General features: G+C 44.5%; 1 protein-coding gene across 1 annotated transcript in view; it reads left to right on the top strand.

The window, feature by feature from the left end:
* Positions 1-7,703: 7,703 nt before the first annotated feature.
* Positions 7,704-22,640, top strand: part of ACTN2 (actinin alpha 2) — a 65,575-nt gene continuing 50,638 nt past the window's right edge. The window contains exon 1 of the mRNA XM_028531310.2: positions 7,704-8,018. Coding sequence (XP_028387111.1) covers positions 7,893-8,018 — 126 coding nt within the window. The 5' untranslated portion in view covers positions 7,704-7,892. The remainder of the gene's footprint in view (positions 8,019-22,640) is intronic.

Here is a 22,640-nt window from a genome sequence, read left to right as displayed (position 1 = left end):
ATACTGAAAACACACTCAAAGATATTTTCTGAATAAAGAAGTGAACTTTTTGACCTGTTTTGTCCACGCTATTTGGCTGAGCCAGAGCTGATTCAGAGAAAACTCTAGAAATTCCTGTTGTTATATGAAGTATTCCTAAATTGGTGGGGGGGGGGGGGCGGTTCATCAAAAACAAGAGTTGAGCCCTGGCTGAGAAGCTCAGGTGGTGAGAGCGTCACCCCAGTACCCCAAGGTTGTGGGTTCAATCTCCTGTCAGGACACATACAAGAATCAACCAATGAGTGCATCAATATGTGGATGCACTCATTGAGTGCATCAATATGAGTGCGACAATAAACCGATGTTTCTCTCTCCTCTCTCCCTCTCTCTCTTCCCCCTTTCCTTTCTCTTTAAAATAATTTTTTTAATAAAGCTTGACTTCAAAAAAAAAGAAGTTTGTAAGGGATGATTTCAGCCACCACCCAAGTTTCAGTGAAAATCGTGAAGCGTGTGAAGCCTTCACTGAACTTTCTCACCTCCTCGCTCTCGTCTAGCACTGTGTTGTGTCCTTTAGAATCTACACCCTACATGCCACCCCCTCAAGCCTTCCCCTTTTCCGCAAGTCCAACTTAAACCTCACTGCCCAAACTCAAATTCACCAAGTCCATCTCAGATACTGCCTGGACGAAAGACTATGAATGGGCAAATGTAACCCTGTCCATTGTTCAACCTCCCAACCTCCACAGGTCTCTCGAATGCTCTCCTGGGCTAATCTGGCCCTGGTGGAACCTGAAGGGCAATTCTGGCAGGAAGAGGGTCTCTTCCCTGGAGATTCATGTCTGGCAAGACAAACATTAGGGGAAGGAGAGTCAGATGGAAGGAAGAGGACCTAGAGGCATTCCCAGAACAAGAGAAAAGCACTGAGGTGGACGTTAGAGATGGAGGGAAAAACCAGGGTGAGGAGCAGCCAGGGACTTGAGACTAGAACCTGGTGGGCTAAACAGATAGAAGGAGGACCTGCAGGAATGTCAGAGACAGGCAGCTGTTGTCCAGGTGTTTGCTGGGCTGTGACATGACGGTCACTTGCAGAAGCAACATCTACATCCTAAATGAGCTATCTATGAATCTAAGTGGTTCCCCAGTCCATGGAATATGGGGGACATAATTTTTAAGCAGGTGGACTTCCAATATTCCTTGCCTTCTGAAAATTCAGGAGGATGCATGGCCTTCCCTTCTCCCCCACCTGCCTCTACTCCTTCTTCCTCACCCCTCCCACAAACTCACAAAGACTGATGGTCAGGAAGTTAAATCAACATCACTGAGAAAATGCTGCCTTTAGGAAGAATGGTCTGCATGCGGTGATATAGAAAGATATCCCAGAAAGAATGTTACATTTAAAAAAGGAAGTTGCATACTAGTTCATATAGTTTAGTTCTAAGTTTTATAAAATAATACTTACATATGTGTGAATAGGTATACAAAAATTCTGAAAGCATTCACAAGAATCTGTCAACACTAATTGTTTGCAGGGTTAAAGAAAAGTGTGACATTTACAAATGAACATGTATAACAAACAAATGGAAATACCCTCAAGCACTGTTGAATAGCCAGGCCACCCACCTGTGCTTTGTCCTTTTCTTAAGGGACTCTGAGCCTGGAGGCAACTCAAATCAGTAGGAAAGAGATCGGTGGGCAGATGCATGAATGAGTGTTGAAAATGCCATGGATTTCATGTTGTTTCAAGTCTGTTCTTCACAATAAGTAACAATAACGGGATTGAATTTTATCTCCTATTTACCCACACTGCTTTCTGGTTCTGTGAAAATCAAGGTGTTCTCACTGACGGCAAGCCCAATGGAAGCCAACTGTAGGTGGACAAAAAACTGAATGCAAAGTTAAACTGGATTAATAGATGAGATTTCAGTCCTTGATGATGTATTGTTCTCGACCTGGTGAGAACACCGCTGGAGTAATAGAGGCTATTATTTACCATAAAGGTAACAGGAAATGACTGGAAAAAAACAAATAGCACAAAACCATATGAGATAAATAGTTCAAGTTCCCCATCTTTCCACCACTCCATTCCCTGTGGTTCGCTGTTTGTCTAAATACAAACATTTTAGAGACGTGTAATTTTCTTCCACAAAAGAAGTTACTTTTGCAACTTGCTTTTCACTTCTAAATCACAACATAAAAACTTAGAGATGTTCCATAACTTCCGTCATCAGTCTGCTCCACATGCATGCTTGTCCCTATCTGTAGTGCAGATTCATTAAAACGGGGTTTTTGGGCCCTGGCTGCTGTTGCTCAGTGGGTTGAGCACTTGACTGCAAAGCAAAGAGTTACCGGTTCAATTCCCAGTCAGGGCACATGCCTGGGTTGCGGGCCAGGTCCCCAGTGGCGGGGGGCGGGGTGCAAGAGGCAACCACACAGTGATGTTTCTCTCACTCTCTTTCTCCTTTCCTTCCCCTTTCTCTAAAAATAAATTAATAAAATCTTAAAAAAAATAAAACAGGATCTTGGGCAAAGGGTCAATTTACAATTCTTGGTAGTCAGTAACAAATCCTTTCCAAAAAGACTGCATCAAAAACACATTTTAGAAAGATTATATAGAAACATGCAGAAGTGTGTCCAGAAAAAATTAAGAAGGTAATATGACATACCCATTGAATATATAGGTTTGTAACGACCCATTGCATATTTGAGCTGTGTGACCCTAGACGGGTTATATAGCCTCTTCAAGTCTCAGTTTCCTCATTCGGAAAATGGGAGCCATAGCTCCTCCCTCCCAGGTGGCTGCGCAGATTCAAGGAAACAATTTATGTGACGTGATTACCACAGTGTTCATCACGTACAGAGCCCTTAATAGACAGCATTATGGTGCAGAATCTGGAGAGCAAGTGTCATGAGATACTAGGAAAGAACTTTCTGTGTATATTTGGTTGCGTTTGGAAGGCAACTGTGTGGAATCATATCAAATGTCTACTCTGGAGTTCTAGCAGATGGGGCTCCTATGGGTAGGAGTTATACCACATCTTCCAAAAACAGGAGGAGTGCAGGACCTGCCCTGTAGATTACTCAATTTGTGGGCCTCACCTAAGAAAACAGATGCATAATCATCAATTCTAAATATGGTACAAAGTTTTGGAAAGTGTCATGCAAGTGAGGATCTCTGAAACTTAACATTTCCAATAAATCAACCTCCAGATGAGTCACTTTTGAAGTAGTGAGGCTTCTGGAGCTGGAAAATTATTTCAGGGTCATACTAGCCATGTCAGTCTAGAAATAATGCAAGCAAGCAAGTTTGTAGAAAAAAAGTTTAAAGTTTTTTTTTTATTTATTTACTTTTAGAGAAAGGGAAGGGAGGGAGAGAAACATCATTGTGTGGTTGCCTCTCATGTGGCCCCCACCAGGGATTGGCCCGCAACCCAGGCATGTGCCCTGACCGGGGATCGAACTGGTGACCTTTTGGTTCGCAGGCCTGCGCTCAATCCACCGAGCTACACCAGCTAGGGCTTGTGAAAAAAATTTTAATGGTGTCTTTCAGTGATCCATATACATGTACTGGATGGGAGTTGACTAGATAACATCTAATAGCTCTTAAATTTCTATGACTCTAAAAATTAATGCACACAAAATGGCTTAAATAAATGTACTCAGAAAAAGAACAATTCACAGTATTAGTTATTATTCCTTAAACAGTCAGTAGTTCTGAAAGTTTAAGTTTCTGTTGGGACAAGGATTGTGCAGTGGAAAATTGGAAAGCGGACTGGGAGGGCCCAAGGAAAGCTGGCAGGAAGGCCTGAATGTTAACACAGCGGAGGGAAGCAAGCCAGCATGGTGTGAGCATCCCTGGCTGGTTCTATGGGTGGGTGCTTATCTTATGCACGTCAGGGCTATTTGGAGACATGGACAGAGATTGAGAATCTTGAGTGGTGAAAATTTTCACAAGTTTGAGGAGAGAAAGTAGCTGGCTGGGAGTTTGGGCAGGTGGCCTAGAAGAGGGCCTGAAGAAGAGCCAGTGGAAATGAAGACACGGCCTCTAACTACGGCTCTGTCACTCAGGAGTTGATCTCAACCAAGGCCCCTAATTCCTGAGCTATGGTTGACAACAGTCCTGGGTGCAAGTTCTGATCTTACCACCTATTGGTCGTATGACCTTGGTCAAGTCACTTCACCTTTCCACGCCGCAGTCTCCTTATGTGTGAATGGGGAGGATTATACTCACTTCCTACCTAAGGTTTTTGTGAGATTAAATTAGGTGACATTCAAAATATTCTCCATCATGTCTGGAACAAATTAAGTGTTCAACAAATGTTAGTTATACTTGTATAAAGTACTATCTTGTGTACCAAGAGTAGTGGGTATCCCAAACTGCACAAGATAAGAGCCACGGTACTGAAGCAAGATCTTCCTAAGTCCCCAACAGAGCACACTGGGATTTAGGAGTGCCGTGCAGACTTGTGGACGGGGCGGGCACCCACCTGCCTTGCCCTCTTCCCTCAAATCCTGCAGATGGTTCTTCCCTTGGACCTGGGTAGTTTCCTCACAGGCATGTCTGATCAGTAGTACTCTGCTGAATACTCAGGGGGGACACTGAAGACCTCCAGAGCTCTCTCTGTGTGTGGCCCTCTCCTGATACTCTGTCCTGTGAACTCCAGCAGCTGCCTTCTCCTGTGACTCCGCTTCCTCTCCTCAACTCAAGGCGTCTTCCAGACTCTAGCCCAATGCCCTTGTCCTCAGGTACTTTCAAGGCTGCAAACGGATGCAGCTAGAGGACTTTGCTTTGTTTCCATCTCTTAAGATTCCTGTTCTTTGTTGCCTGATGTCCAGTGTATTGGGGACCATGGTTTCAAATACTTTGTCTTCTTTTTTTGGCGGGGGGCAGTAGGGGAGTGGGCAGGGGTTGTTTCAGAAGGAAAGGTGATCCCAGTTCCCATTACTCTACCTTGGCCAGAAGTTTCCTCACTTCTATCAATACTTCTTGAATTTAGCCGTTATTCCTACAAATACTTTTTCCTATTTTTTTTATCCTTCCACTTCAGGGACTCCGATTACACAGATAATAAGCTGCCTGAAGTTTTCCCACACCTCACTGATCCTCTGCTTATTTTTTAAAGCCTTTCTTCCTCTGTGTGTTTCATATTGAATTGATTTGATTGTGACATCTTCAAGTTCACCCATCTTTTCTTATGCAGTGTCTCTCCTGTAGTGTAGCCCGTTCAGAATATTTTTCATCTCAGATGTACTTTCCAGCTCTTGATAGTCAATTTGGGTTTTTAAAAAATAACTTCCATGGTCCTACTTAGCATGTTAAGTCTTTTCTCTAACTTCTTGAAATATGGAATGTAGTAATACCATACTTTACCATGCACTTTTTTGCCCAAATTTTTGAGGGAAGAATAAGGGTGTGCATTATTAGTCTAAAAACATTTATATAAATGTTTTTAATTCTTTTATTCATGCTTATGCATTAAAAGTGTAACTCTAGAAAGCAATAACAATATTTGTATGCAAAGTAATACCATTTATAATACAAAAACCAAGTATCTAAATATAAATAAATATATAATTGAATTAAAAAATTAAAACAAAAGATTTTTTCTCTAAAAGTTTGGGCCAAAAATGTGGGTGTGCATTATACATGGCAACATATGGTAATAACTTGTAATGTCCCTTTCTACTAACACTATCATGTGTCCATTTTGGATCGATTTGGATGGATTGATTCATTGTTCTCATTATGGATCATACTTTCCTGCTTCTTTGCACACCTAAGCAATAATTATTAGGTGCTAGAAATTGCAAATTGTTAAATATTAAATGTTTTGTATTCCTGCAGATATTTTTGAGCTTTGTTCTGGATCATAGATAAGTGACTTGGAAATAGTTCGATCCTTTCACATCTTGCTTTTCAGCTTTTTCAGGCAGGACTAATACATTATTCACATTTAGACTAATTTCTCCCACTTCTGAATACTCTACCTGATGCCTTGTGAATTATGAACTTTTCCACTCTGGCTAATGGAAACAAGAAGTATTTCTGGTTCTTTATGAGTTCCAAGGATCATTTCTTTTAATCCTCTTGGGTACTCTTTACCTGGTTGACCCCAGGTATCCTTCTCCCCTGCATTCACCGATCTGACCACAGCGAGCCCCTCCGCAGATCTCCAGGGTTCGCATTTTGCAGCTCTCTCCTCTTCTGTAACTGACCTCGCAAACTCTGGCCACAATGGTCCCTTACCATATTGCATTTTGGAAAACCTTCTCCAGGTGATAAGCCGGGACAATCATAGTGGTCATATTGCTTATTTTCTGCCTCTCAGGGATCATCATCCTTCTTTGCCTGATGACCAATGTCTTGAAAATCTTTGTTTCATTTATTCCCCCCCACCCCACATTTTAGCTGTTTTATGTAGGATGGTACATCTGGTGCCTTTTTCTACATTTCATCTGAAACCTGAAGTTTCCACAGTTCATTTTGATGACTCAGATGAACACATTTTATAATTGATGATCCAGTTTCTAATAGGGAAAATTGACTGATAAACTTGTTCAGAGAGTATGATTTCAATCCAAAATAGAAACTTTAAATTTTAAATTTAAACCCAAGCAAATTAGCCCAGTCACTGTTTTCAAAGATACATGTTCCTTCACCAAGTATTTGAGTGCACAGTATCAGATAGGCACACTTCTAACTGCTGGCATTACAGCTGTGAGCAAGGCAAAAATCCCTGCCCTTGTGGAGTTCACATTGTAGTGAGTATGCTTTTCAAAAATATTAATGCAGTATATTTGCTAATTTGCCAAAATCTTTTTGCAGAAAGCTTGAAAAAAAATAAAACTAAAGGATATAAAAATTCGAAGGAACAATGATAAATCCAGGCCCACTTTCACCTTGAAACACATCACCAAAAGATGCAGTTGTTTAGGTCACAGTAGGTTTGTAATAAATGCGATAAAACATTTCAAACTGCTTGTCCCAAGAGACCTTACCATGGTTCCTTCAGGGGCATAACTGATAGGGTTCCATGGAATGGATAGGGTTCCATTCCACCATGGGGATGAAAAGGCTTAAGGGTGACATGACACATCAGGACAGTGTGGACATAAACATGAAGTTGCTTTTCCTCCATTGTCAGTTGTTTTAAATTTATGACTGGCAGGCGAAAGCTGACACTTCTTGTGGTGGTTTTGGTTCCTGACCTTTTAATGTGGTTGGTCCAAGTCCCATGCCTTGATTTCCCCAGGTGAGGATGTAGAGAAGGGGAATAAGAAAGAGGATTCTGTAGCTCTTTAACGTTACTTTTGAGGAGCGTATGTATTTTGTGCGATAGCTAATGAATATGTGCAAAGATATGGAACCGTGAATATGCAAATGATACACAAAAATATGGACACGTTGTGGGGTGGTCAGGGACCCAGGCTATGGGGGTCCCTCCTGGCCCATGTACACCAACCCCCATCAGAGTGCTCACCCAGGCGCCCACGAATCCAGCCGCCGCAGCCAGAGCTGGAGGGAGCAGGTGGGCGGGGTGGGGACTCAGATCTCGGCGGAGGGGTCTGGGCAGCGGTGGTAGCCGGTTGCCAGACCCGGGTCCTGGAGCGGCTAGGAGCCCGCGCGCTCCAGCCCACCTGCTCCTGCTCCTAGTGGCGTGGGCGTGGCCAGGGCGTGGCCAGGGCGTGAATGGGCGTGGCGGGGGCGGGGTGCGCGGCCACGTGACGGAGCGCAGGTATTAAGCTGAGTGGAGCAGCTCTGCGCCCGAGCTGGTGCTTCCACGCGACTCAGCGCCCGGCCCGCCGCCCAGAAGGAGCCGCGTCTCTGCCCGCGCCCGCGCCCCGCCGCGTCTCCGCATCTCCCACCGTCTGCTTGTCAGTCCGAGCCCGCCGTCCAGGCCCCGACACCCAGCACCATGAACCAAGTCGAGCCCGGCGTGCAGTACAACTACGTGTACGACGAAGATGAGTACATGATCCAGGAGGAGGAGTGGGACCGCGACCTGCTGCTGGACCCCGCCTGGGAGAAGCAGCAGCGGAAGGTCAGCGGGCGTGCGTGTCCGTCCTCGCGTGTCTGTGTCACTCCGCGTGTCCGTGTCACTCCGTGTGTCTGTCGCCGGCCTCGGCGACCAGCGGGAGGAGTCGTGCTGTCCCGGGTCCTCGCAGCCCGGCGCCGCTTAGAGAGGGGAGCAGGTCCACCACAGGCATGAAGCCAGGTGTCGTGTGTGCGCGCGCGTGTGACAGGAGAGCACAAAACGAACAGTGTTCAGTGTTTCTCCTCTGGCTTGCCTCTAACCAGACCCCGAGACGCCCGAGTCTGTGACCTTGGCCACAGAGTTACACTCTCCTGGCCCCGTGGTGTGCACAGAGCTACCCCAAACAGTCATTGAACACCATTTCTTAACTGTCTCAGGCTCCTTAGAGGGGTTGCCGTGTGAACACTGGATATTCACGATAAAGTGGTGATTATCCACACTCTATTTATGGGTCACTGAGGTAAGTGCACAGGACGAGGGACTGAGCCAGCCCTGAAAGCTTCATGCCATCCTGGTTGGCACTCTCCTGGGCCCAGTGGAACATTCCACTCTTCAGGGTTTCTTCCTGATCCCCTTGGCTGGAACCAGCAGGGATGCTTACCAGGAGGATAAATTCACCTCCTGCTTGACTGGCAAGAGTTTGGCTGGGTCAGGCCTGCCAGCACAGACCTGCTCACCCAGCCTCATGACACCATGCCATGGTAAAGCAGAGTGCCCTGTGTTTCCCCCTATTTGGGGGTGGGGCAAAGTGGATTCCCTTCTTAGGTTCTGCTTTTAAGCTGATAACCTTATGTGTGCATGGGGAGTGCGGTGTGTAGCTGCCACTGTAGGTGGTCATGCAATAGTGTGTGGTGAATCAGTATATGATTGGAAAACACATCCCATACTTCCCTTCCAACAAAATGTTAACTGGAAAAAGTGAGGTCCTATATTTGGATAGTTATCAAATATCCAAGAGGTATTTTTATGTAAGGATTTCTCTTTTGTTGTCTACCCTCTCTCTTAAAATACTATTTAGTATTATTATCATTATTTTTATTATTATTTTAAAGCTCCGATTCAGCTACATTTCATTTCCCACCTTAATTTCCTAAGACTTCCAACCAACGCTACCTTCTTGGAAACAAGAGAATGGGAGTGATAAGTAGAAGTTGAGTCTACAAAGGAAAATAACATTTCAAACCTTCCACCATGTTTATTGACTTACTGTGAAGGAAACCCCTGGCCCAAGGGTTACTTATGTGTTATCTGGACTAGCTCATGTGTCACCAATCAGCAAGAAGTTAAAAAATAACTTTAATTTTTAGCAGTGAGTATTTCTTTTTTTAAAATATTCATTATTATATTTTTCATGGATTAAAAAATCTTCTAAGTCTTTGTTTCAAAGATTGCTTTTTTTCCCCCCTTAGGAGGAACAGTAAAATAGCTAAGGAATGGGACAGATAGTCATCTAATAATTTTTGGAAGTAACAGTCTAATCACAATGGCCTCTGTTGATTTTTTAAAGTACTAGCAGAATAGAGCTAATGTTGGTTTCCATGGACCACATTGACATACATTTTCTGATGTATTTAATTTTTTAGTGTATTCACAATATTTTTTGATATAATGGCTTTGTATTTTTTTAGGTTTTGGCTTCCAGTGTGAATATTATAATTATATAGCATATGGAGTATATTATTAAAAAACGATTATACTTCCTGATCCTAGTTCAAGATAATACTAAAATGTTTAAAATGATAATCTATTTTTTTTTCTTAGATAGTTGTGTGTAGACACCAGAGGGGGAAATGAAACAGCACACTACATTAGGACACAGACCTGAACAATTCTGAAGATACTCTATTTCCACTTTTGGTGTGGAACCACTCAGGTCTGCGAAATAACACTGAACTCTGAGGTCAGCGCAGCCAGGGCCGTGGCCTCTATTTGCGTCCTATGAGACAAACCGTTGGAACAGGGCGAGGAGAAAATGCCATTGTTTCTATTGTGGGCCACCTTCTCCACACTTGCCATGTCAGTGATGTGCTGGGTATGAGATCTGTCAACAGATGCAGGGAGCACACAGTGACGTCCGCAGCGTTGTAGCAGACGTGGCGCCTAATTATAGCCACAGTTCAGAGTCTCCTGCGCTGTGGTGATCCTTGCTATAGAAGGACTTAGTAAAAACGTAGTGGGTTTTTTTTTAAAAGCTTTATTTATTTTCAGAGAGGGAAGGGAGGGAGAAAGAGAGAGAGAGAAACATCAATGTGCGGTTGCTGGGAGTCACGGCCTGCAACCCAGTCATGTACCCTGACTGGGAATCGAACCTGGGACACTTTGGTTCGCAGCCCACACTCAATCCACTGAGCGATGCCAGCCAGGGCTGTGGTTTGTTTTTTTAATGAGAGGTTTTTTAAAAAAATTGTGGTATATTCATGTAACAAAATTTACCATCTTAACCATTTCTAGGTTCAGTAGTGTCAAAAGTACATTCACTTTGTTGTGTTACTATCTCCAGAACTCTTTATCTTGCTCAACTCTTATACCCATTAAACAATAGCTTTCCATTCTCCCTTCTCGCAGCCCTGGCAACCACCATTGTACTCTCTGTCTCTATGAGTTTAACTCCTCTAGATGCCTCATATAAGTGGAATCATACAGTATTTATCCTTTTGTGACTGGCTTACTTCACTGAGCATAATGTTTTTAAAGTTCGCCCATGTGGTAGCATGTGTTAGAATTTCCTTCCTTTTTAAGGCTGAATAATATTGCACACTGCGTTTATCCATTCACTGGTTGACAGGCATTGGGTTGCTTCCATCCTTTGGCTGTTGTGACTAGTGCTGCTGTGAGCACAGGTGTGCAAATATCTCTTTGTGACCCTGCTTTCAAATTGTTTGGGTTTTATACCCAGAGGTGAACTTTCTGGATCACGTGGCACTTATTTTCAATTTTTTGAGAAAGTGTAGTGCTTTTTCCAAAAGGCGGCAATTCAGATGATGTTGCGTTTGGCATGAAGAGGTACAGGCATTTCCAAGTGCTCCCCTTCTCTCCCAGGGCTGTTTAGTCAATGAGTAGGGATATTTGTATTCACATAAATTAGACTCTTTTCAGGGCCCTTAGAAACTTCTAGACCTTCAGCGTTTAGAAGCAAGCTTGTCCTGGAACCAAGGAACACATTCAGCCCCTAATTCCACTGAAGCCTAATCGGGAGGTGACTTGTCAGGACAGCAATGCTGAATATGTGCGCTATCTCCCCGAGCACAGGGAACTGTCCTCCTCACTGTGGAGGCAGGCGCAGACCTTTTAAGGAAGTGGCTCATGTTTCGGTGCAGAAAGGGGCCTTACATTCTTAACCTGTGTACGGCAAGATGATGGATAAGCATGTCCACCAGTTGTAGGAAGCATAAGCGTCCTTCATTGATTCTGTATTCAGAGTTCTGATTGGCTTCATCATTCTTAAGGAAATTGAAGTTCTTCCGCATATTCACAGTTTATAGATGGACAAATTCACCATTCATCTTGGAGCACCTCCTGCCAGTCCTGTCATCCAGGATAAAATGTTGTCCTGTGGGGTCAGGCACATGGAAAGATGCATGTGTGGGAGCGCCTGCCCGCAGGGTTGGGATTAAACAGAGCTGAAAGCCCCAGAGTCACCCCTGTGAGTGCCCCTTGAGAGCAGCTGCTGCTTAGAGGCTAAGGTGAAGGGCCCTCGCCCTGCACAAGGAGATATGTCTGTGCATGAATTTTTCCTAGAGAAAAGGCACTAATGGTTCCTACAAGGTGAACAGTGAATAAAAAGCTTGCAAACATTTCTCGTATTCGTGAGACCCAGATGACAGCTCAGCCTGGTGCTCTCTGACCATAATCAAGTCACTAAACCTTTCAAGGTTCCATGTGTGCATCTAGAAAACACGGATAAATGATACCTGTGACAGGGTTTTGCAGGATCAAATGGTTAAGCTGGTTTATGCTGAAGCAGCTTTATGCGCTGTAAAACGATCTGCAGACGTTCAAATATTATCATCCTGTGCAGCACATCTAATTCATTTTATCAGGTGCTGTGATAGGAATCAGCACCACGCTTGGACTTGTGAGGGGAATGAAGCATAAAATTTGCCCCTTCATGACTTTGATGGGCTTTTTTTATTGTGGTAAAACATACATAACATAAAATATACCATTTTAGTGTACAAGTCGGTGACCTTAATACATTCATATTATTGCGCAGCCATCCCCACAGTCCATCTCCCAAACTTTTTCGCCATCCCAAACTGGAACTCTCTGCCTATTAAACAACTGCCCCCACTCCGCTGATGTACTTTAGATAGGATTCACCCATTCAGACACTTAGAAAGGACATAAGAAATGATTTTATATTAAGTTGCGGATGCTTATTATATAAAGGTCAAATAAGGAAAATCATTGTGGGTGAGGATAATGCTATAACAGCTTTATAAGGAAGTAGAGCTTGGAATGGCCCTTAATTTGAGTAATAACTCAGTATTAGCTGTGTGGGGAGGAAAGAAACGGAGCATTCCTGGCTAGAGAGGTACTGTGAACAGCCTATTTTGGGTTTTTTGGGGGTGTGTGTGTGATGAGTGTGATGTCATAACAATAATGTGTTTACGTAACCATTTAGCGCTCTCATAATACTCTCACCTCCATTATTCCACGGGACCTCCTCACCCACCCAAAGAGATGAGAGAGGCCCCTGTGTCTGGGATGTGTCTGCTGCTCAAGGTGCGATGGAGGGATGGAGGGGGTGCAAAGAGGAGATGGGCTTCACTGAAGCTAAAGATGCAAGTTTAGAGAGAAAATTGGGTTGATAACTGGGCCAGGACATGGGGCCCTGGGGTGCCAGGGTGAGTGTGGACTTCACCCTCCAAGCAGAGCAGAGATCTGCAGGTTTTGAGCTCGGAAGAGCCATGTTCATGTAGGGTATTGTTTGCAGAAGAGATCAGGGTGGGTGAGAGCCCCTGCTGGGGGCCCCAAGCAAACAGGTTAGAGGCTGTGGTGGCAGTGGTGAGGAAGGCATTCATTTGAAAGTGATCAGGAGGGATTATAACAGTATTAAATAAGTCCATGTTGTTCCAGCGCAGGCTGTGGTATAAATCCAATTCAGCAGACACGTTCTCACCATTAGAGCCCCTGGACTTAAACCTCAAAACAGTGGTGTTGACAAGTAGCAGACAGCTCGTGAGCAGAGCCTGGGTGTACACCGGGAGACGGTGTCTGGACGCAGAGCTAAGTGTGTACAGGACATGTTGTCAGGTACAGGGCAATGAACTGCAGTGCTGAGGGGCACGTTGTATGTCCAGGTCGCCACCATGTGAAGGAGGGCTGGGGTCTCAGGTAGCCTTTGATGTCCAGCAGAAGTTGCTGATGGGCAGGTGGGTAAAGGCAGAATCTAGGATAAACCCTGAAAAACCTCTGCCCCGAGAGGGACATTAGTTCCAAACGTGCCATTGGTTTGCTGTGGACAGTCAGCTACAGGAGATCTAAGACAAAAAGTTGTCTTTTGTCTTTTTGTTCTTAGGGGGCTGCCCTATCCCTCAGCCCCAGTTAAGAAACTTGAACCCCAAGTAAGATGTTCCTTGAGGATGGGACGGGGAGAGGAATAAAACCCTTCGCTGGAACTGTAATGAACGCAGCTTCAGAAGCTGTCAGAAGGCGCTGCAGTGGCGCAGCTGGGGACACCTACAGAAACACGGATCTGGAGTGGGCGGGCGCTGCTGTGATGAGCAGAGGAGTTGACACGGAATACGTTGGAGGACAGTCTGGACTGTACCACCGTTTCCCTGGGAACGGTACTGATTCTTCCAGAAAGAACAGAAAGCAGAGATGAGGGTAAAGTGAGCTAGCTACTGTGCTCAAGAAATTTCAAAGGAAGGAAAATCTTGAGGGCAAGACATTGGTCTTTCTAAAGAAGTCGGGGAGCAGATGTCACACACACACCCCTTTCCTCCCCACAGTTTTTTAGATCAGAAACTAAAGGTGATTTTACCTATTGAAGAGCAAAACATAAGGCAGCACAGCCTGACTGTCCATTCTTTCATTCATGTCACAGAGAAGTATTATGGGTCTGCTGGGCACTAGGGACAGTGACAGAGCTTTCAGTGAGTTTAGGGGACAGAGGTCAGGGTGAAGCCCAGAGGGGTGCCCAGGGCAACCAGGCTGGTGAGAAAGGAGACCCTTCCTCAGTGCCCCTCCTGCGTGGCTTCCTGTCCAGGAGCTGTCTTCCTCCTTGGCGCCCAGCCAGGGACCTGAGTGCCATCCTGAGGCCTCCTTCTCTGCCACCTCCTGAGGAGCCCACCCCAAATGTCCTCCCGACCCTGTCCTTTATTCTGCTCTGTGCTTTAGGGCCACAGGCTCTCTGTGCTTCCTGCCTGGACTGTGGTGGTGGCCTTGCACTTTGTCACCCTCCGCAGACCGTGCTTGTCAGTAGGCTTTTCTCTATGATGCTGGCAAGAGTGATCTTTATAAAACACAAGCCTGGCTACAGTGCTCCCAGCCTCAAGTCCCTCTGTGATTTCTGTTGCTTCAGGAGGGCTGCTTACAGTGGCTGGAGGCTAAGCCTGAGCTCCCAGCCCTCTGCTCTTCCACTCCCACAGGTGCTTTCTGAGCCAGCGCTCCCTTTCCACAGCCCCTATCCCCGCCCCCCTCAGCTTCTCCTCCACAGCCCCTCCTCCTCCACAGCTCCTCCTCCCCCTCCTCAGTTCCTTCTCAGCTCCTCCTCCCTCTTCTCAGCTTCTCCTCCTCTACAACCCCTCCTCCTCCACCACTCCTCCTTCTCCACAGCCCCTCCTCCCTAGCTCCTCCTCCCCCTCCATTGCTCCCCCTCTGCAGCTCCTCCTCCACAGCTCCTCCTTTCCCTCTGTAGCTCCTCCTCCTCCTCCACAGCTCCTCCTTCTCCTCCTCCTCCTTCTCCTCCTCCTCAGGTTCCCTGCTGGGAGGCATCTGTTTTGGTGCCCATGGGCCCACACTGGGCCTGGTCAGTCTGCATTTGCATTTGTGGAATATATTTCTGAAAAAAAAAATTAGTGCAATTAAAATTTTTAAGTTGAATTTAAAAATAAAATAATTTGGAACTTAGAGATTTGGGAATTCAAAAAAAATCATACATGTACTTTTATTTAAATTATAACAAAATATATCACCATATTAGTGAACAAGGTTTTGGTAACCTAAATTTGGTTTAAATGACTTTTTTTCTACTTAATAAGGAAAATTAAAAATTCACTTATTCAGATAATTATAAATTTCAATTTTGTTTTTGTATATGAAGCACGATAAAACAAAATTTTTAGATGTGCTATGCTTCCGAGTAGTGGAACCAGAAAATGCAGACTGCTTGCAGGTGGTTCTGAAGATGTGTGCGGCCCTGGAGCAGAACCGGCCTGAGTGCTGATAGGTGTCAAATCCAAGACTTAGAGGCAGCAAGAGTTTTCGTTGGCCTGTCTTGTTTGTTTTTGCTAGGGAGTAACTGTGCTGGTTGTAGTCCTTAGAAATTATTATATGTTGAAAACACATTCTTGTTATAGAAATTTTTCATTAATGAAAAGGCACGCTTTTCAAAGGCATTGCTTGGAAAAAACTCATTTTTTAGTGATTGTGACGACAAACTATTGGTGATTATGAGATTGTTCTGGGGGAATGAAAACAGTGTTTAATATGAAGCTATGTTTGAGTCTTATACAGACAGTTATCATTGCTATTGCAAATTAAGAAAGCCTGTCTTCTGAAGTCCTAAGGAGTCCATTAAGTCATTTCATATTCAAACAGGTTATGAATAATTACTAGAGTGTAGGTAATTTCATTGCTCTGTGTTAGGACTTTGAGATACTACATCTGTATTAGGTTGAACCATATGAAATTCTTGATACAATAATTTTTTCCCAAAAATTGTATTTTTTAAAGGTTCAACCTGATAAAGCCTGTTACCATTATGACATCATTACATTCAAGGCCCTCGACCAGTTCTGTACAAGAACAAGCAATAAAATTGAATTCTACTCATTTATACCTTTATCTTTAATGCCTTTCCTATTCATTTGAGAAAATAAGGGGGCGAGTTGGGTTTAGATCAAGGACTTAATATTCAATGGAAGTATCAAGGAAAAAGGTCAAGGGTAGAGATGTAGGTATGGGAGTGACATGACTGTAGGGGAGGGGAAGATGGACCTGGGAGGCGCAGAGGTGAGTGAAGCAGAGGACTTCTGGACTGAGCAGTGGAGTTATGTGACTGTTTGCATCTCTTAAAACTCGGATACACTAGATGAGTTGAAACCATTGAACTGTCAGTGGCTTTGGTTTTCTTCCTGGAGAAGTCTCACCTTGGTATTCCGCTGGAACTTCGTCAGTTGGTGTGAATGTGGTATTTCAATTGGTTTACTTGCTGGAATAGGAGCCCAGAGATTTGGCGCTGTGGAATGGGATGTCTTTTAGCTTGTGAGATAAGTTATGCATTCGCGGGGAGTGATAAGCTGCAAGACATTATTTATGGTGTTGTGCTCAAGTCTATGACGTAAATCCTTCTGCAACCAGAATGGCCCTTGATAGTTTCACTGAGCAAGACTATTTGAAAATTGGTAAGGATTACTGAAAAAAGTCAGATTTGTTTCATCTTAACATGCTAAATGGAGAATTTAACTCCAAAATAGTTTTCCTTTTTCCATTTTTATCATTTATAAAATTAAAGAAAAGAAGTAAGTTATTGTTTTCATGTAAGTGGTTTAAGGCTTAGAAAATGTTATCAGTGTTTTGGGTGTTGGAGAGTTATCAGTCGTGAAAGTGGAGAGTTATCAGTCGTGAAAGTGTAAAGGACAGACACAGAATTGCAATCAGTTTAGAGTTTACCCAGAGAGGGAATATTTGTCTGTTTCTAAACAGTTGTCAGGGAAGCAGGGTGAAATGGGATGTGGAGAACCATAGTAGTTGGAAAAATGCTCAGAACCCGCCTGAGTACTGAGAGGTGTCGAATCCAAGACTTAGAAGGGAGCAGGACTTTGAGTTATCCGGTCTTGTTTATTTTTGCTAAAGGAGCAACTGTGCTGGTCATAGCCCTTAGAAATGCATAACTTATCTCACAAACTAAAACATTGTGTGTTTTACATTTTGCAACCTATAAACTTTCTACTGTGTATATCATTGTATGAAATAGGAAGTGGCTAGTTATTTTTTTGCATACTTTGATCTTTTATGTTAAATTTTGGCATGAAAGGATGTTTTAAAGTTTTTTCAGTGTGACCCCCAAAACAAAAAGAATGCCAATAATACAGTAAAAGTGATATATTCATATATGGATTTTTGTCACTAGGTTAAAAGAAGAGGGGGAGGCAATTTGATAGTGTTCCTACTATCCTGACTCTTCCGTGGGCACTGTTTTGACCATAGATATCATTTTATTAGATTTTCAATACAATCTTGAGAGGTGAGTATTGTTATGCTAATTTTTTTAACCTAGGAAGTTAAGTAACTTGTCCATGGGTGGCTGAGGGTGGGGAAGTGGTAGCTGAAAACACACACACAGAATATTGTCTAAATTATGAAGATATAGTTCTGTCTCACAAGTGAAATTTTATAAAATGCAGAGAGGCTAATTACTTTATTGCATATTTTCGTTTACAAGTGGCAGAGCTTTCAACCACCAAACTTTTCTGTTTTTGTTGCTTTCTGTTCAGGTTTGTAACCAACAACCCAGAGCACAAGCCTGGGATTCAGCATTCCTAACTTTTCACTGCCTTTTGGAAGGGTGCGTGTGTGTGTGTGTGTGTGTGTGTGTGTGAGAGAGAGAGAGAGAGAGAGAATTTTTAATTTCTAACTGGTAAAACTGGGAACACCTGATGAGAGTGAGAAACCGCCTTCTGAGGGGGGGTACCTACTGTCATTCACAGATTTCTTTGCTGGGCTCTAGCAGTAGCGTTGTCCAACAGAAATATTACAGTAGGAGGAAGGGACCACAGCAAAGCCAGCCCACCCTCCCCAGCCGCACGGTGTGGGATGTGCCATCAGGGGCACATCTTTGGAATTCACTGCTGGCCTGCCTGACTCAGTTCCAAAAGAAGCTGCAGCCCAGGATGCCTCAGTGTCTGAGTCACAATCCCTTTTGGAAATAGAAGATGAGGCTTCCAGAAGCAAGAGATTAGTAGAGATTAGTAGACCAGAGTTGTTCCCCTTGGGCCTGGTGTCTCAGGGGACAGGGGTACTTTTTGAGACTGGGCTCTGTGCAGATTTGCTCTAACATGCTGTGAAATGGCAGTCCCTAGGACCCCCTTGCATCCCCAAACCCTGCTTTTCTTTTATGTATTTAACTTATTATTATGGAAAACTTCAAACATACATGAAAACAGAGAGGATGTAGAATATGGCGAATCCCTCTGAACCCAATTGACCGAAGAAATCCCCAGTTTCATGAAGAAGGGAAGTCCAGCTTTGTTCCAGCTTTATTGTGGTGTAATTGACAAATAAAAATTGCATATAGTTAAAGTGTACAACATGTTTTGATGTATATGCATGTATGTATTATGAAATGATTACCAGGGATGTCTGATTCCAAAAGGGTAAAAAAGTTTTTATATTCAACAAATGCTCTACTCTCTAAAGGACATTTTGAAAGCAATCATCATGAAGCAAAACAGCAAAGCTGGCTGACTCAAGCCTTCTCATTAGGAATCCCTCTCCCTTCACTCAAGACCCCACCCCTCTACCTGTTCTGGCTGTGCAGTCTTCCCACCCCCACCCCCCTCCCCCTTCACCCGAACACCTCCCCTAACCCCCAGGTTCTCTGAAAGAAAAATTTTGCCTGTTTTTGACACTGTCATTTTCTCCTTCTAAAAACTGGATTTCCAAAACCTGCCTCCGCAGAGTTCACCAATATTTGACAGGTGACCTTTCTAAGACCGTAACCCTGTGATGTAATTCCCAGGTTTCAGGCCCCACAGGAGAAGAGTTGTGCTACAAAAGCACTTCTGTCTAAGAAAGCAGAAGCGGAGCCTTTTAGCCTCCTGTAAATGTGGATGGTTAACCACTACCCGTGCCCACGTGTGAAGTCAGGGCCGACAGGGTGCCTTCTCTGCTCCTGCTGCAAACCAACCTGATTAACTGACCCTGTGACCTCCCTCAGGTCTACTGGTCTGGTCCTCTCTTGGCTCCTGTAGCCATTGCTTCTACCGCTGCGAGGGGGGAGCAGGAGGTGGGAGCCATGTCTGAGGATGCTGAATTTGATACTTGAGCATTGAGATTTCCTCCCCACCCCCAGAGCACAGCCGGAGGAAGGAGCAAGGCAGACATTTTCAGGGTTCTTGAGGAAAGGTTATTTTTAGGGGCGGTCTTGCCAAGACGGCTTCCGGGGAATTTATTTAGACACAGATCAGGCCCTCAACTGCTAAGATATGAATTTCTCAGGCAGCCTTGGAGGTTAGGGGCCATTCCAGGGCACCTCATTCCATACAAAGATTCAATTTATTTTGTTGTATTATTTTACTTTTTAAAATTGTAAGTTAACTTTATTTTCATGTAACTTGCTTTTATGTCCTAGCTTCATTGAGCTGTCACAGTGTACGTTTGTGTTCTGTGTGTTGCTCATGACCAAGGGCCTCTGTTCCTCAGGAAGGAGGTGCTGGAGGAGGGGACTGATTTGGGGGGTAGGGGAACCCTGTGTCCAGGTGTGCCAGGACAGTCCACTCAGGCTGTTGTCCTGCGGTCATTATGAATGGTCCCCTTTGACTCTCAGCAGTGGTCCAGTGAAGACCACAAGCTCTGTGGCCACTGTGTGCCGAGGAAACACTCCAGGCAACCTCAGAGAAGGTCGAAATAATGCAAGATGAGGCAATTGATAATATATACAGGACGGGAATGCATTTCCTCAAAGTACTGACTGGCCTGTTCGTGAACTTTAAAAATTGCAAAGTGCCATTTCTAATGCTTTGACAAATGTATACCAGATTCTAGTAATTTCTGACTTTCAGTTCATGAACCCTTTGGACTTACAGGGGTGTTCAACCTGGGGCCGGCGGGCTGCATGCAGCTCAGGATGGCTATGAATGTGGCCCAATACAAAACCATACATTTACCTAAAACATTATGAGATATTTTTGTGATTATGTGTCGCAACACGTTTAATGTGTGGCCCAAGACAACTCTTCTTCCAGTGTGGCCCAGGGATGCCAAAAGGTTGGACACCCCTGGAAGGGGACCAAGCCTCGCAGCGTGCTGTAGGAGGAAGCCTTGAGTCCGGAGGGAGCGGGACCACCAGCCCTGCTGGGGGCCTCCCGTGGGCCTGGTTCCTCCATGACACATGCCACTGTTACACTTTTGGAGTTTTCTATGCCATCCATATGGTTATAAATATGGTTATAAGTATGGTTATAAATATGGTAAATATGCTCACACACCAGACAATTTTGATATTAGTATGTGCTAGGTGTTAGGGTGCTAATTTTGCACATCTCAGTAGCTAAGAGTTAAACATCATTTAAATATCTGGAGCCAAGTCAGATCTCTAGGTTTGTTCTTCTGACAGTTTAAGTCTTTTGTTAAAAAAAAATTACATGTTCAGACGGTTGAAAACCTGGGGGTGAAGTGGTGGTAGATACATTTACTGCAAGACAAAGTCATGTCTGATGCAGAAATTTCTCTTGTTTCCACAATGAGACAGTGTGGGGTGGGGCGCTGTCTCCCTTAGAGCCTTTTAAGGAAACCCTGGCGGGTGGCAGGTCAGGGCCAGGGGGCACAAGACCGCAGAGGAGCACCACTCTGTGGCCCTCGGGGTGGCCAGTGTGTGCCTTCGGCATCAGGGCTTTCCAATGTGACGTTGAAATAGTCCTTTGAAGTAGCATTTTGCTGCATGATTAACTCAGAAACCTGGAGTTTCGGGGTCATAGCGAGTTCAGGTCCTTTACTTTTTCGAGTAAAGATAAGGTTGGTCAATGAAGTGAAGCGAGGAGACATAATTACAGGCCACCAGGGAAGAGCAAAGGACCTGGGCTCACAGATTGTATACACATTCCAGTTACTGTTTAAAGATACATTTTTAAAAGATTTTATTTATTTATTTTTAGAGAGGGAAGGGAGGGAGAAAGAGAGAGGGAAACATCAATGTGCGGTTGCTGGGGGCTGTGACCTGCAACCCAGGCATGTGCCCTGACTGGAAATCGAACCTGCGATGCTTTGGTTTGCAGCCCGCACTCAATCCACTGAGCTACACCAGCCAGGACTAAAGATACATTTTTAAATAATTGCGTAAGTCATAGGTGTTCACGATAGAAAATACTGATACAAAAATGTTAAGCCGTAACCTAGCGGAAACTAGTGTTAACATTTTGCCACACTGCCTACCAGATTACTTTATGCTATAATTGTATTCAGTAGAAGTATATATCTATGGGTTTTAAGTTCTAATATATAATTGTCTCAAATGGCTCAGGATACAAACACTTTATTATATATTTTTACAAACACTCTCCACTCAGCGTGAGCCCTAGCGAAGGGCTTGGAGGAAATCCCAGCCTGCCTGCCTCCACTGTGGAGTGGGTAGGAATCTGGAAAGGCCCAGCTTCCCTGTTTTGACAAACCCTTCTGTCATCCAGAGCTTTTCCCTCGCACCTGCCTGGGGCTGTCCCTGACTTAGAACTGTGCTCTGGTCCAAAACACGGATGCGGAGAGAGCGGCGTGCCCCAGAGAGCTGTTCTGTTGTACACGAACGCTTAATCCCTCTGTGTAGGCAGCCATTTATTTAGGTCCCTGAAAATAGTAACAGAGTGGTGAACGTGAATTAAAGAATACTTATTTTGCCGTCTGAGTAGTACAAGCTGCTTCCCCAGTTGCCAGGTTGGGCAGGGGGAACATCAGTGCTTTTCTGGAAGCTCGAACCCGGCCTCAAGAAGAGAATGATGACAGTCCAATAAACGTTGCCATTGCCTAGAGCCGAGCAGCAGTTGGGCCTGCCTGTCACAGAGCCACCGTGCACATAATTACCCAGGCTCCAAGGGAACAAGTTATTCTGGGAAGCACGGCTCAGGATCAATCATATACGTGGCTGTTTGCTGGGAGCCTTAAACGCTTGCTTACCAGAAAGTCCTCACAGGAATGCCCCACGCAGGTCGCCAGCGTGGGGGAGGCAGGTGTGACTGCAGGGAACCACAGCCAGCGGCCGAGTCGGGCGCCTGGCCGCAGGGCTCTCTGAGCTCCGATGACCAGGCTCCAACAGCTTGCCTGTGGTTCTTGAGCTTACCACTTTTCTTCCCCTTACGTTTTAGAGCAAAATTGACTTTGCCTTTCATTCTGAAGATACCTGATCAGTTTGTTTAACATGTGCTTGCAACCCTAAAACAGTTTGGGAAGAATCTGCATATCTCTAATCTTAACTCATGTTTTCCATTTAACAGTTAAAATGGGGAGTTTCATCAAGATCATTAACTGTTCTTTTGAAGAGAGAATGCTATTATCTCTTTTTTTTTAATGGATGACAAGTTTCTTTTCTTTTTTTTAAGATTTTATTTATTTATTTTTAGAGAGGGAAGGGAGGGAGAAAGAGAGTGAGAAACATCAATGTGTGGTTGCTGGGGGCCATGGCCTGCAACCCAGGAATGTGCCCTGACTGGGAATCGAACCTGCGACACTTTGGTTCGTAGCCTGCACTCAATC

This window comes from Phyllostomus discolor, chromosome 15 (genome assembly GCF_004126475.2).
Source record: "Phyllostomus discolor isolate MPI-MPIP mPhyDis1 chromosome 15, mPhyDis1.pri.v3, whole genome shotgun sequence".
In the NCBI taxonomy this organism is placed as follows: domain Eukaryota; kingdom Metazoa; phylum Chordata; class Mammalia; order Chiroptera; family Phyllostomidae; genus Phyllostomus; species Phyllostomus discolor.
The sequence above is the reverse complement of the archived record's forward strand: the minus strand, read 5'-3'. Positions and strand labels throughout refer to the sequence as shown.